At 45.1% G+C, this 14,165-nt stretch overlaps 1 protein-coding gene across 1 annotated transcript; it reads right to left on the reverse strand.

The window, feature by feature from the left end:
• Positions 1 to 8,442: 8,442 nt before the first annotated feature.
• On the reverse strand, positions 8,443 to 13,184 carry LOC119269557 (ATP-dependent zinc metalloprotease FTSH 3, mitochondrial-like). The gene is made up of 8 exons (XM_037551414.1): positions 13,002 to 13,184; positions 12,666 to 12,903; positions 12,524 to 12,583; positions 11,810 to 11,937; positions 10,705 to 11,181; positions 9,775 to 10,542; positions 9,341 to 9,568; positions 8,443 to 9,247 (listed from the first exon to the last, which is right to left on the reverse strand). Exons 1-8 carry the CDS (start codon positions 13,053 to 13,055, stop codon positions 8,792 to 8,794), a joined length of 2,409 nt encoding a protein of 802 aa, XP_037407311.1. The 5' UTR covers positions 13,056 to 13,184; the 3' UTR covers positions 8,443 to 8,791.
• Between the last annotated feature and the right edge of the window lie 981 nt (positions 13,185 to 14,165).

A 14,165-nucleotide genomic window follows, 5' to 3' on the forward strand; every position in this document is an offset into this window, starting at 1 on the left:
CGATGGATTTGCGCCCAAACTGCCAACTTATCCAACTTGATGCTATCAAGGTTTTTGAACCCATCATACTCCACCAAAATCACTGCTTGGTCTTTGAAAAGCCATGGCCCCTCTAGCATGGCCTTATTCCAATCCCCTAGACAACCAAACTGCGCTGTGAACAAGTTGTCCTTCACCTTCCTCCAGACCACCGTTTTCGCTGGATTCCAGGCTGCACGCATGTCCCCATAAAGAGCATTAGGGCTGAAAGTCCTTGTAGTGTGTACCCTGGCTATGGCTAGCCACTTCGCCGGCGCCTCCAGATCCGGCAACTCCTCCTCCCACACGAAATCATCATCTTCCTCCTCCTGCAAATTCAACCTGGCTAGCAGCTCCTCCATCGTCTCCTTGCCATGCCACCCCTGCGAGCTTGATCCCGACGCCATGAACCGAGCAGTCTAGTCGCCGCCAACGAAAACCCTAGATCGATCTGCCGAAGAAACCACTATAACCAAGGCCGGGTAAGGTCACGAGGGGCCTCCCTTGATCAGCCCGAGTCCAGGGGATCACCAGCAGGTTCGATCGGGGAAAAGAAGGTAAGATCCGGCCGCGGCGCCGGAGTATGTCGAAACCCTAGGCTATCACCGCCGGGGAGAGAAAACTCGCTGAGATTCGTACGCCTCGACTGGCGCGTATTCAAGTGACGCGCGTTTCAGTATAGGTACAGGCGTATATCCGCGTACATGGATTAATTCGATAGACCCATAGAAACGTGCATATGCATTGGGCCGGCCGGCCGGGCCTTTGTGTAATTGTTTGCTGCCACATGTTGTTTTATTTTTTAGAGCTTAATTAATGTTATGGGCTTTGGGCAAAGGCTTTAGGGATTAGTTGCTGGGCTGGGGTCAATGGCATTTTTGAGTTGGGGTCAGACGCACTTTTTCTTAATACGTATTAGCTGAAAAGCCAAAATCCATTGGTGTCAATTGACACCAATGGCTACATGGGAGCTCCGTCCCTGTTAACAAACTGATAATCCTTAAGCGTGTGAACCCACAGGTTCGGTAATGTGTAGACATAACCCAGAGCACCTTCCATTCAATAACCAATTGCATGATTTGGACACTTATATTGATTCCTATACATACACGAATATATTTATCGAGTGAACCTGTTGTTTGCACACACAATTTTGTTTTCTTTGCAATACATGAAAAAACCTGAGGCGAGACTTTATCGATATCCTTGTGAAGCAACAATTTGATCACAATACAGAGCTATCCTTGTTACCCGTTTTGTTCTATTTCTCGTTTCCATATTCAGAACTCCCGTGATCATATCACGCTATGTCTGGCTAGGTGATCATGGATATTGTATACCGAGAGGGCCCAGAGACTATATCTCCACTGTTGGAGGAGCAAATCACGATCTTGAACTGTCAAGTTCCTAGATACACTTTTCGATATTCCTGAAAGTTCTCGTTATGATCAACCTGTTATGGGTAAATGTTTGACAACCCAAAAGTAAATCGTCCAGCGTGAAGGTACATGACATTCTCATGGTCTAAGGACATGAGTATACGGTAACCATAACACATTCATGATTATACTTATAACATTGTGACAATGTGATCTTGAAGTATGTTATTTAGTTGGGTGAGCCCAACACCATTGTTCCGCCCACAATGCGCTCTCATTGTTGTCGGCATCCTTATTACTATAACAATGCTCAATGATCAGGAGAGCGGGGTCATCGTGCAACACATGAGCCAGTCTCGGAGACCAGGGAACTACTTGGTATTTATATTTCCACACATGCCATTGAGTTTCTCTCTGGAACTCATATTCAATAGCCAATGTAATTCTAGCAAAAAAAATATAAACCCTAATTATAAACGTGGAAATAAAGAATGTTGATAAACATTTTTCTTACTAGCAATGTGCCCATGTGTTGCAACGGATCCAAACTAGAATAATACTTGTTCACAAATTTGAAAGAAAACACTCTAGTTTTGATATACATATATCACTAAAAATGTATTATGTTTCACTCAAAATATATTCTTTATACTGTTTTGATGAGGTGAAGGGGGGATGATTGGTTTCAAGATAATAAGGGGTTTTCTGTAAACTGGAGCAGAGGAGTTGGTTGTTGTTGTAAAAAGGTCATAACTTACCTCACAGTCGTTAGATGTGTTGGGGAACGTAGTAATTTTAAAAAAATTCCTATGCACACGCAAGATCATGGTGATGCATAGCAACGAGAGGGGAGAGTATTGTCTACGTACCCTCGTAGACCGTTCGCGGAAGCGTTATATCAACACGGTTGATGTAATCGTACGTCTTCACGTCCGACCGATCCAAGTACCAAAAGCACGGCACCTCCGAGTTCTGCACACGTTCGGCTCGGTGACGTCCTCGCCTTCTCGATCCAGAAAGAGGGGCAAAGTAGTAGATGAGTTCCGGCAGCACGACGGCGTGGTGACGGTGTTGGTGAAACAATCTTCGCAGGGCTTCGCGTAAGCACTACAAAAACTATGGCGGAGGATAAACTAGAGTGGACGGGGTTGCCGGCACACGGCTTGGTGTTTCCTGATGTGTCTTTGGTGCTATCCCTACCCCTCTATTTATATGTTGAGCCCTGGGGTCGAAACTTGGAGTAAAAGCCTCCTCAAAGTCGGTTTCACCCGAAAGGCAAGAGTCCTTCTCAGACTCCAGGGCTAGACGCCAGGGTTCCCGGTGTCTACCCCCTAGACGCCAGGGTTCCTGGCATCTAGCCTCTGGTCTCCGCAAAACTTCCTTTTGCACTTTCCAAAAGCCTCGTAGGCTTTCCCCTTTGGCCCATATAAAGTGTTCTCGTGCCCAATCATTTCGGGAAACATCCGGAACCCCTTCCGGTGAATTCCGGAACCCTTCCGGTGATCAAACACTACTATCCCATATATCAAACTTTATCTCCGGACCATTCCGGAGTTCCTCGTCATGTCCGTGATCTCATCCCGGACTTCGAACAACATTCGGTCATCAACATACATAACTCATATAGTACTATATCGTCAACGAACGTTAAGCATGCGGACCCTACGGGTTCGAGAACTATGTAGACATGACCGAGACACCTCTCTGGTCAATAACTAATAGCGGGACCTGGATGCCCATATTGGCTCCTACATATTCTACGAAGATCTTTATCGGTCAGACCGCATAGCAACATACGTTGTTCCCTTTGTCATCGGTATGTTACTTGCCCGAGATTCGATCGTCGGTATCTCAATACCTAGTTCAATCTCGTTACCGGCAAGTCTCTTTACTCGTTCCGTAATACATCATCCCGCAACTAACTCATTAGTTGCAATGCTTGCAAGGCTTATAGTGATGTGCATTACCGAGTGGGTCCAGAGATACCTCTCCGACAATCGGAATGACAAATCCTAATCTCGAAATACGCCAACCCAACAAGTACCTTTGGAGACACCTGTAGAGCACCTTTATAATCACACAGTTACGTTGTGATGTTTGGTGGCACACAAAATGTTCCTCCGATAAACGGGAGTTGCATAATCTCATAGTCATAGGAACATGTATAAGTCGTGAAGAAAGCAATAGCAACAAACTAAACGATCAAGTTCTAAGCTAACGGAATGGGTCAAGTCAATCACATCATTCTCCTAATGATGTGATCCCGTTAATCAAATAACAACTCATGTATATGGTTAGGAAACTTAACCATCTTTGATCAACGAGCTAGTCAAGTAGAGGCATACTAGTGACACTCTGTTTGTCTATGTATTCACATATGTATTATGTTTCCGGTTAATACAATTATAGCATGAATAATAAACATTTATCATGAAATAAGGAAATAAATAATAACTTTATTATTGCCTCTAGGGCATATTTCCTTCAAGATGCAGATCTAATGATCGAAAATGATGGATAACAGACACACCAGCATCACCAACTGGGTATTTTATAGGAGTAGAGATATCAGTTGGACCACCCTAACCCAAATTCCTAGCTACGTCACTGGTCAGCGGTGTCATGTGGAAGCCATGGAGGAAGAAAGGGAGACTAGAGCTGGTTTTCTGGTTGTCTTCTGTTTTTTCTTTGGATGTAGTGTTTGTGAAGCTCCCGTCGATGAAGGCAATTCACGGTTGTCGTGATGGAGGTGGCGGTGATGCAGGACCCGCTCTTCATCGATGCCACTCCCCTGAAGTCGGTGCTACCTGGCGGTTTGTTTGGTTGCATGGATTCAGAGTGGTGAAGGGGATTAAGAGGAATTAAATTTCCTACAAGTCAAATCCTCTCTCTAGCACTTCCAAGACTTAATTAACACGCAGAACATGTGGTGTTTGTGCTGCCATTGGAATATACGAGTACTTGTATATACCGCGGAATGGACAACTGGTTTTCATATCTTGACTTATTGTTCGGTAATTCCTTCTCGTGAATAGGGCACGAATTGATTTTCCTTTCATTGCTTCGGGAAGAGAAAAACGATGTGAGTATCAGTTTTACGCTATACTACATCCGTCCTGCTTTATTGGTCCCCTTAGTACTTTGTGCCAAATTTTAACCATAAATTCAGTTAATAAAATGTTAATGCATGTCACAAACAATAATATCATTCAAAACTATGTTTAAATGCGAATCCAACGATATAATTTTTTATAACATGCATTAACATTTTGTCAATTAAATCTATGTTCAAATTTTAGCACAAAATACGAAAATCATCAATAAATCAGGATGGAGGTAGTAGTATGTACTCCTACTGAACCATTCATAAGGCTGGTCATAGTAGGAGTAATTTAACAAGGATAAATTTGCCTATGTGACATGTAGTTAATAAGGAGAAAGGTGTTTAGAGTAACATAATATGTTAACATCACATAGCACTTCTAAAAGCAACAACTCTTTCGCTTTGGGTCTTTCGCGATAAAGGACGGGTCACACTTTTGGGCTGGCCTAATGGCGGCAAAGAAACAACTCTTTCGCTTTTGGTCTTTTGCGATAAAGGACGGGTTGGAGATTCATTTCTGGGAAGACATCTGGCTAGGCAATGCCAGTCTCCGAGAATAATATCCAGCCTTGTACAACATTGCTCGCGATAAGAACAATACTATTGCGCAGGTGCTCAGCTCATCCCCGCCGAATATTTCGTTCAGGCGGGATTTGGTTGGCGCCTGACTTATGTCATGGCATAATCTCTTATCCCGTCTGGATCTGATTAACCTGACGCAAGGCCGTGATGTATTTCGTTGGAACCTTACTACATCGGGGTCTTTCACGGTAGACTCTATGTATCGTGCGCTCACGCATTCTGAGGTACCGGAGAGCAATAACAAGAAAATCTGAAAGGCAAAGATTCCACTAAAAGTTAAAATATTCATGTGGTATCTTCATAGAGGTGTTGTGCTAACCAAAGACAACCTTACACGACGCAACTAGCCAGGAAGTAAGAAGTGTTGTTTTTATACTCATAACAAGACAATCAAACACCTTTTTTTTCAATGCACGTTTGTGCGTCCTACGTGGTCAGTCATTCAAATAGCGTCAAATTTGTATCCGCCCACAAGTGTTGCCAATATTTTTGGTCATTGGTTGGACGGTATTTTAAATAGATTCAAAACGCTAATAAGGATGGGAGCGTACGCCTTACTATGGTCGCTTTGGCTATGTAGAAACGATTTGGTTTTTAATGACAAAAATGCTTCTTCTCTGCAGGTTATTTTCGTTGTACGCACTCGTTTCGTACGTGGTCTATAATACAATAATTTATGACACTACTTTATGTTACTTCCTACTATGAAGATAGTAATATAGATTAGTGTCATATGCATACTAGTGTATGGTACTTCCCACTATGACTAGCCTAAGAACTGCGTGGAAATATTTGCACGGACTGCACAAAGCTTAGGTGATTTACTACGAAAACGTTGCACAAAACCACAAGAGAATTCAAACAAAAGGCATTGACTCCCGGCGCAGCATTCAATTCAAGAGCTACTGTCTAGTACTACTGATGGCACCACAGCTTTTCTTTGGGAAGGAAGAATTATGCCGTAACTGCAACTTGAGGAGCACTTGGCCTACGTGCAGCGTTGAAACCGCAGCACCTGCGAGGGTTACTTAAGAAGCACCGCATCTCACTGTCCATCACCGCCGACGTTTAACTTTTCTTAAACATGTAGCGACGTTACGATTACGATGTTATTTTACCGCTTGCTCTTTTCTGTCACTTTGCCGACGACGACATGTTGCTAAACCAACAACTGTATACGCGTATAATATGTGCAACTCGTGTGACCAAACTCAGATATCTTCCAATCACAGGTGGATCGCTTCCACCAAACTGCGGGGGAGCTCAGGGGCGCGTTAGAATCACAGGTGGTTGAGCCCTGCTACCACTCGCTTTTGGAACTAAAGGCCGGAGGGGAGCCCAAGTGGAACGGCCGCGGATCACACGGCTAGCTAGGTGGGAAGTTTCCCTTTCCCTTGGCGCCTTCCTGCCGTATCCAGTGCCCTCCTTGCATGCCAAGCGACTGGAACCGGCGACGACAGCGACGACGCTGGTAGATAGGATGGGGCTGGGCCATGGACGGCCGGAGGAGGAAGGTGGTCGGAGCCTGTTGCTGATTGGCAGCACATTCCCATCCGCCCACCGGCTGTCTGGCCTGCCCTTTAATTTGGCGCGCTCGATTATTAGGCTGGTCATAATGGGAATAACATACCTAGTAACATAAATGACATATAAGCAAAAATGATGAGATGACAAGTAGTTAATGAGGAGAGAGATAAATAGAGTAATATAATATATTACCATCATATAGTGCTTCCCAATGCAAAATAAGTCTATAAAGTAATAAATGAAGACATTTATGTTACCATACATACAACACTATTAACTATGAGACTGCTCACAGTGGAGAGTAACATAGAGTACTAACTTGCCGATGTTACTAGTCTATGTTACTACCTCCATAGTGGGTAGTAACATATGAGTGATATCATGAAAGAGTTCATTTATTAGGCTATAGACTCATTATGTCTTGAAATGTGTGATGTTACAGTAACTAGCTAAGTTACCACAAATCATTCTCTCCTCATTAATTAGATGTCACATAAGCAATTTTATATTGAAATGTATGATGCTACTAGTTAAGTTACTTTCATTGTGACTAGTCTGAAGGCGACTATGTCGTGGAACTGGCTGGGGAGATTCATGGATTTCAAGGCGGGCAGGTTGGTTGGTTGGGGGTGGGGGTTTAGCGTTGTGCTCGAACTGTTCATCCATCTTCTTTTCCGCAGCAAGTCTCCAAAGGAAGAGAAGGATGCCCGACCCAACCTCATCGCCTCCTACGCTGCTTTACTTCCCTTTCAGATCCGATGGGTTGCTGCCCACTACACATGGCTGCAATGTGCACTGCTCCCGCGTGATCCTAGGCACTTGTATGGTCTCTCATTTTGGCGTGTGTATTTACACATACTCTCTTCCTTCTTCAAAGAGTGTACTTTCAACTTTTTTGAAAAGTCAAACTTTTTTATGTTTGACTGTATTTATACAATAATACATTAATATTTATGCCGTCAAATTAGTAACATTCAATTTACGATATAATATATTTTCATTATATACCTATTTGGTTTCACAAATATTGATATATTTTTGCACAAACTTGATCAAACTTTCAAACAGTTTGACTCTCCAACAAAGTTGAAAGTACATTCTTTCAAGAACGGAGGGAGTATACGCAGGACGACCATTCTTGGATTGTCACACGAGCGTGCAGGTTTTGTGCCCGGCACGGCGGCGTCCGGCGCTTTCGGTCGAGGGCGCTTTTCTGGTGATGAATCCGCGTCGTGAATCGTCCCAACTACTGCTACTTCAAAGTTGACACTACGTACATGAAAGGATTGTTGCAGGTCTGGCATTCCATTGCAGTTGACGCAAGAAACGCTGTTCCGTTCGCTTCTCCAGCAAATTGACACTGGCCCATCCATGTGTCGTATTGTAAAACAAACTAGTAACTCTATTCTCTCCTTGATTAATATAATAGGCCAGTAACCGTCTTGATTCATTTCTCCAACAAATTGCCGTCGTCGTCATGCAAGAGTGAAACTACAAAGGAAAACGAACAGGGCAAAATATTCAGGCTAGCTGGAACACCTGTTTTTCATCAGCAGAGCGCATAATAAAAAGATCCAAGGAAATATCATGGCATTTTGCCGTACCGACTGCAGGGGAAGGTAGTGAATTGATTTTTTGACTAGATAGAGGATCACCTACGGAAAGTCGACGGCGTTTTCGATCAGCAAAGGGCTTACAAAGGCATTCATTTATACAGCTTGCCATGACAAGCAGATTTACGAAATCTTTGCACGAGTCGTGTACCTTCTACTTCTAGTCTGGTATTGACACGTTCAAGAATTGCATGCACGCAGTTGTATGATATCAGTGCAGTTCATGAAAGAAACACTGGTTAGTAATTTGCTTGATTCATTGCTCCAACAAATTGCCATTGTCATGCAAAGAAGCGAAACTACAGAGGAAAAGAAACAGGGCAAAACATTCTGGCTAGCCCACAGTGCCGCAGAAACACAGGTTTTTCAACAGCAGAGCTGGGTAACAGGATTCAAGGAAAAATCTCATGGCCTTTTGTGGTGCCAATTGCAGGGTAAGCAGCGGAGAGTCGACGCCGTCTCGATTAGCAAAATAGGAGTCTAGGGCTTGACAAAGGCATTCATTTATACAGCCATGCCAAATAAAGTTACCAAATCTTTATGTGCAGCGTAATGCGGTGTTGTCCAAGTTATGTTGGCACTGCCTCGCCAACGGATGATGATGGGTCGACTTCAGCACTCTTACTGTCCTCAGAATCCATGAAACCTTGTTTGAAGCGATCATAATTTGTTGGCTCGTCTGGCTTGAATGGGCGCTCCCCTAGAACCCGGACCAGATCATCCTGATGGAGGACCTCCTTCTCAAGCAACAGCTCTGCAACTTGGGCAACTTTGTCCTTGTGCTTCCTTATCAGCTCAGTAGTGGTGTTGTAGGCCTTGGCAACCAATTCCCTCACCTCAGTGTCAATCATGGATGCTGTCTGCCCGCTATATGGCTTGTCCATTCCAAAACCATCATACCTTTGAGGGAAAGATACGAGCCCAACCTTTTCACTGAAGCCATATACTGCAACCTGCTCGTAAGTCATTTTAGTAACTTTCTCCAGATCATTCTGAGCACCAGTCGAGATCTTCCCAATCAAAACCTGGGGAGGAAAAAACAATTATGCCACTCGCTAGTTTGCTACGACAACAAAACTCGGCTATACAAGCAAGGGATCTATGAGATGTTGTGTTACCTCCTCAGCGGCTCGGCCACCTAGGGTCATGCATGTCCTGTCAAAAAACTGTTCTTTTGTCATCAAAAGATTCTCACTTGGTACGTACTGGGCAAAGCCTAAAGCAGCTGTTCCACGAGGTACAATTGTAACTTTAAGGAGTGGCTCTGCATGCTCCAAAAACCATCCAGCAACAGCATGACCAGATTCATGGTAAGCAACGGTTCGACACTCCAGTTTGCTAATGACCTACACACAGATCAATAAGTACATAGTTAAGAATATGGATACCAGTACCATATGTCCATTTATCTATAGTTCAATTAACAGTCACATCGTATCAAGAAAGGTATGCCTTCCACTAGCTGCATCCAGTGTTGGAGTATTATTTACACTGGACAGTAGATACAGCGAGATTAACTTAACTACTGGATTGGAGATAAATGGAATCTTACCGTATTTTTCTTCTCCAAGCCTCCAATTACCCTATCAATTGCAGATTCAAAATGCTGCATTGTAATCAGCTTCTCATCTCTTCTTGCAGTAATTAGAGCAGCCTCGTTACAGATATTGGCAATATCTGCTCCAGCAAATCCAGGTGTCAGCGCAGCTAATCTTTGTGAATAGAACGACGGCTCCTTATCCAGTTTTAGCTTTGCAAGGTAGATGCGGAATATTTGTTCACGGCCATTTATGTCTGGCCTATCAATACTTATCTGACGATCAAATCTTCCTGGTCTTAGCAAAGCCTTATCCAGGATGTCAGGTCTATTTGTGCCTGCAAGTACAACTACCCCAGCTGTTGTTCCAAACCCATCCATCTCTACAAGCAACTGATTCAACGTATTTTCACGCTCACTGTTCCCACCAGAATACCCTCCACGGCCTCTTGCACGACCAATTGCATCAATTTCATCAATAAATACAATACTAGGTGCACATTCCCGAGCTTCTTGAAATAAGCCTCTCACCCTGGATGGTCCAACACCAACAAACATTTCCAAGAAGTCTGAACCAGATATAGACAAGAACGGTACACCAGACTCTCCAGCAGTAGCTTTAGCAAGGAGAGTCTTTCCTGTGCCAGGGGGTCCACAAAGAAGAGCACCCTTCGGTATTTTAGCTCCCAGTGCTTCATATTTGTCAGGATTTTTCAGGAAATGAACAAATTCCATGATTTCTTGTTTAGCTTCATCACAACCAGCTACATCCTTAAAGAAAACCTGCAGTATACCAAAAAAAAGGATTACTTGAGCTCAGCTTTGCTGTTGCTTTGCAATGATGAACCCAGTCAAAGCTCCTTTACTATACAATGGAAGCAAGAAATAATCTTCCAGATTACATCAAATTAGCGATGGAACAAAGCAGCAGACACAAAAACTAACCTTGTTTTTGGAGTTTTTATCCATCTTTGTCACTTGAGCTTTTCCAATACTGAAAATACTACGGCCTCCTTGCCCAGAACCACTACCAATACTAATCGACATCTTTCTCCCCACCACATATAGCAAGCCAACAATGAAAAGTGTCGGGGCAAACTTCATGATTTCCTGGAACCAGCTTATCTTATCAGCATAAATCACAGGGATGTAATCATGTCGATCTATCCCCAATGCTTCCTGAGCCTCTTCTAACTTCTCTTCGAAAGAATCAACACTTCCAATGTTAAAGTAATACTTGTATTTGCTAGGAGCCTCTTGACCAGGAAGATGACTGGTAGTAATACTTGTATCATTATGCTGGTTTTGCTTGGTCGAGGGTGAACTTCTGACATGAACTTTTGCAACTGTCTTGTTTATAACAACGATGCGGTCAACTAACCCAGGTTCTAAAAGCTTGTTCTTAAATTCTTGAAAGCTTATCTGCAAGAGTTAGAAGCAAATGGGCCTTATGAGTTATAGTGGACTAGTAAAAGAAACTACATCCTGTATATCAAAAATGCAACAGATATGAAACTATCGATTAATAAAGATCTATCATATCAGGTGTTACCAGGACGGCAGGAGGTACAGTATCTTAGAGACTGAAAATAATAAAATATAAAGCGCATGGTAGCAATGCCATTAAGCAATATTAATAACTGGGGTAGTAAGATATGTCATCAGTTGTGAACTACTGGGGTGTATTTGTGGCAAGCTGCAAGGAATCGAATATTTGGGTGCGACTATGAAGTTACCTCTTTTCAGTAACATTAGTAACTGATAGACATTAGAGAAATACCATATACTAAGAACATCTAAAGGAAAAGCACATGTTTTCTCTACCTCTTAGCTAGATCACACCACCAATATTTTTTTCAAAAGAGTTTAATCATTTATACAACCACCTGGCACCACTCAACTGGATTCTGAAGCAATTTCCATATTCAAATAATGTACACACCACATTTAAATGAACCAACTCTTTTCAGATGTCTATGCAGAAGAGATCAGGTGACCAACACAATTAACCAAACTGGCAATGACTATTATTATTGTATAAACAGAGTACCTCCTTCTCCGATGAACCCGATAATGTTGCCAGTAATAGGCCAAGAAGGAATACAGGACCAATAGAGTCCTGGAATAGCTTCAGAAGTTTCTGCTGGACGTTTGGCTGACCACCTGAACTGGGTTCATCTGCATAGTGCACAGAGGAAGCAACAACATTAGTGCATGGCCCGGCACGCCAAGTTAAAAGGACCAAATGCACACAACCGCGTGAAAAGCTGCAAACTTGCAGGCACATTTGTACATGTTCATGATGGCACACTCATTTTTTAGGCAAACTACAAGCAGATGTGGCACTTAACACTGAAAGACTAGCTAAAGCTATATCCTACTCCCTCCGTCCCATAATGTAAGACGTTTTTTGACTCTAGTATAGTGTCAAAAAACGTCTTACATTATGAGTATATATCCCCTCTGCCCAAAAGGGCAAGACATGGGATCCAAGCAGTCAATTTTTTAAGACTTTGACCATTAGTATATGTGAAAGTATACATACTGGCTATATGAGGATAATGATGAAACTGGATTTGTCTTGCAAAATCCCTCAACTTTTTTTTCAAATGCACGGCAGAACCATTGCACATTCTATTAGGAGAAGCAGAAGGCAATAACAAGGCTATGTATAAGAGACAGGAAAATAGGTTCCATAGACAACTCCATGGATTTCCCAAACTACAAAAACACTGTGGAATGCAAACTCAGAATCAAAACATACTCTTCGATTCAGACTTGTTGCTCCCATCCCCTTTCGGCACCTCCTTCTCCTTGGGGAAATCTGAACCATCAAGGGGCGCATCATCAACACAGCCACCGACAAAGCGGATCAAAGGAACACCAAAACAGGGAAGAAAGCTTACTCTTTTTCGACTGGTCGGAGAACAGCCGCCGGGCCTGCGAGTTGGCGAGCAGGGACCTCCCGCCCCGGACCTTCCCGGCCCCGTTGGCCGCCGCAGCCCGGCTCCCCGGAGCGGACGTCAGGTAGCGACGCACGAGCCGCAGACCGGCGCCCTCACCGCCGGGCAGCAGCGGCGACGGCGACGGCGAAGGCGAAGGCAGCGGCGCGCGGAACACGCCATGGCCCCCGAGCAGATAACCCTAGGGGGACCGAACATTGCACACCGTGAGCCGATGCACCCGGAGCCGCCGGAGAGAGAGAGAGAGAGAGAGAGAGAGAGAGAGAGAGAGAGAGAGACCTGGCGCGACCGGGAGGAGCGCGCGAGCGCGCGGGAGAGGGCGGAGAGGCTCATGGCGGCGGCGGCGAGGGCATGGGAGGGGGGCTGCGGCCTAGGGTTTCGGCCGCGCGATCGTACGACCGATTCTTCCTCTTTTCTCCTTTTCTCTCGCGGGTCGGTGCGGTCCGTGTGAAGTGTGAAGGACGGAGTGGCGAGACGAGACGAGACGACGGTTTGATTTGCGGCGGCGGAGGGCGACGGCGTCTCGTGTTTGTGGTCGGGCCAGGTGTACACGTGGCGGTGTTTAACGAGGTTGAGCGTTTTTCTTTTGGATTCTAGTTCTGGTTTACTCTTTGGCGCCTGCTACAAATCAGGCGGATGCCAGCTAGCCGTTCGATCCTGCACCGATGGCCGTTTGATCGAGTCACCACAGGCTTGGCCTTTCTTCTCTAATCCCTATCCATCTGATTCTGATACAGAGCAACGCCGCCTGATGCAAAGCAGGACAGCACCCCTCCTGGCACCTTGCGTCGGCGACCTTGCGTCGGCGACCTCGCGTCACTGGAGCCGCCGGCAATTGCTGCATCGCAGCTCCAAGAGTCGTCGGCAACCGCTGCATCACACCATCGAAGCCATCGGGTGCTGCTCCATAGCAACACCGAGCGTGGCGAAGAAACTTGGATGCATCGCCGATGAGCTTTGGCGAAGCTTCATTGACGCACCAGCGAAGCTTCATTAGAACTCCGGTGAAGCTTCATTGCAGCATCGCCTGCTGTCGTCGCAGCACTGGCGAAGCTCCATCGTAGCGCCGGTGCGGCAAAACCTACAGGGTGAGGGCAGCAGCTCGGCGAAGCTCCATTGCAGCGTCGGAGTTGCAACGCCATGGCCGGCCCGTCGTGGTCGTCGTCTCGGCATCGGCGAAGCTCCAGTGCAGCGCTGGAGTTACAACCGCCATGGCCGTCGCAGTCATCATCACAATGCCGACGATGCTCCAATGCAGCAGCGATGGGCGCGCGCGATGCTCCGTCGTAGCGTCGGCAGCCACGGACGGAGGCGCTGATCAATTGCAGCACACCGTGCTCGCCTAGCTGATCTCCATGGATGTTGCTTTTTTGGAGAGGTAGCAGGGGCAATATCAGTGTTGGGGCGGGCTATACGGCAACGGGTGACGGTGGTCAGCGACAA

Source organism: Triticum dicoccoides, chromosome 3A, assembly GCF_002162155.2.
Source record: "Triticum dicoccoides isolate Atlit2015 ecotype Zavitan chromosome 3A, WEW_v2.0, whole genome shotgun sequence".
In the NCBI taxonomy this organism is placed as follows: domain Eukaryota; kingdom Viridiplantae; phylum Streptophyta; class Magnoliopsida; order Poales; family Poaceae; genus Triticum; species Triticum dicoccoides.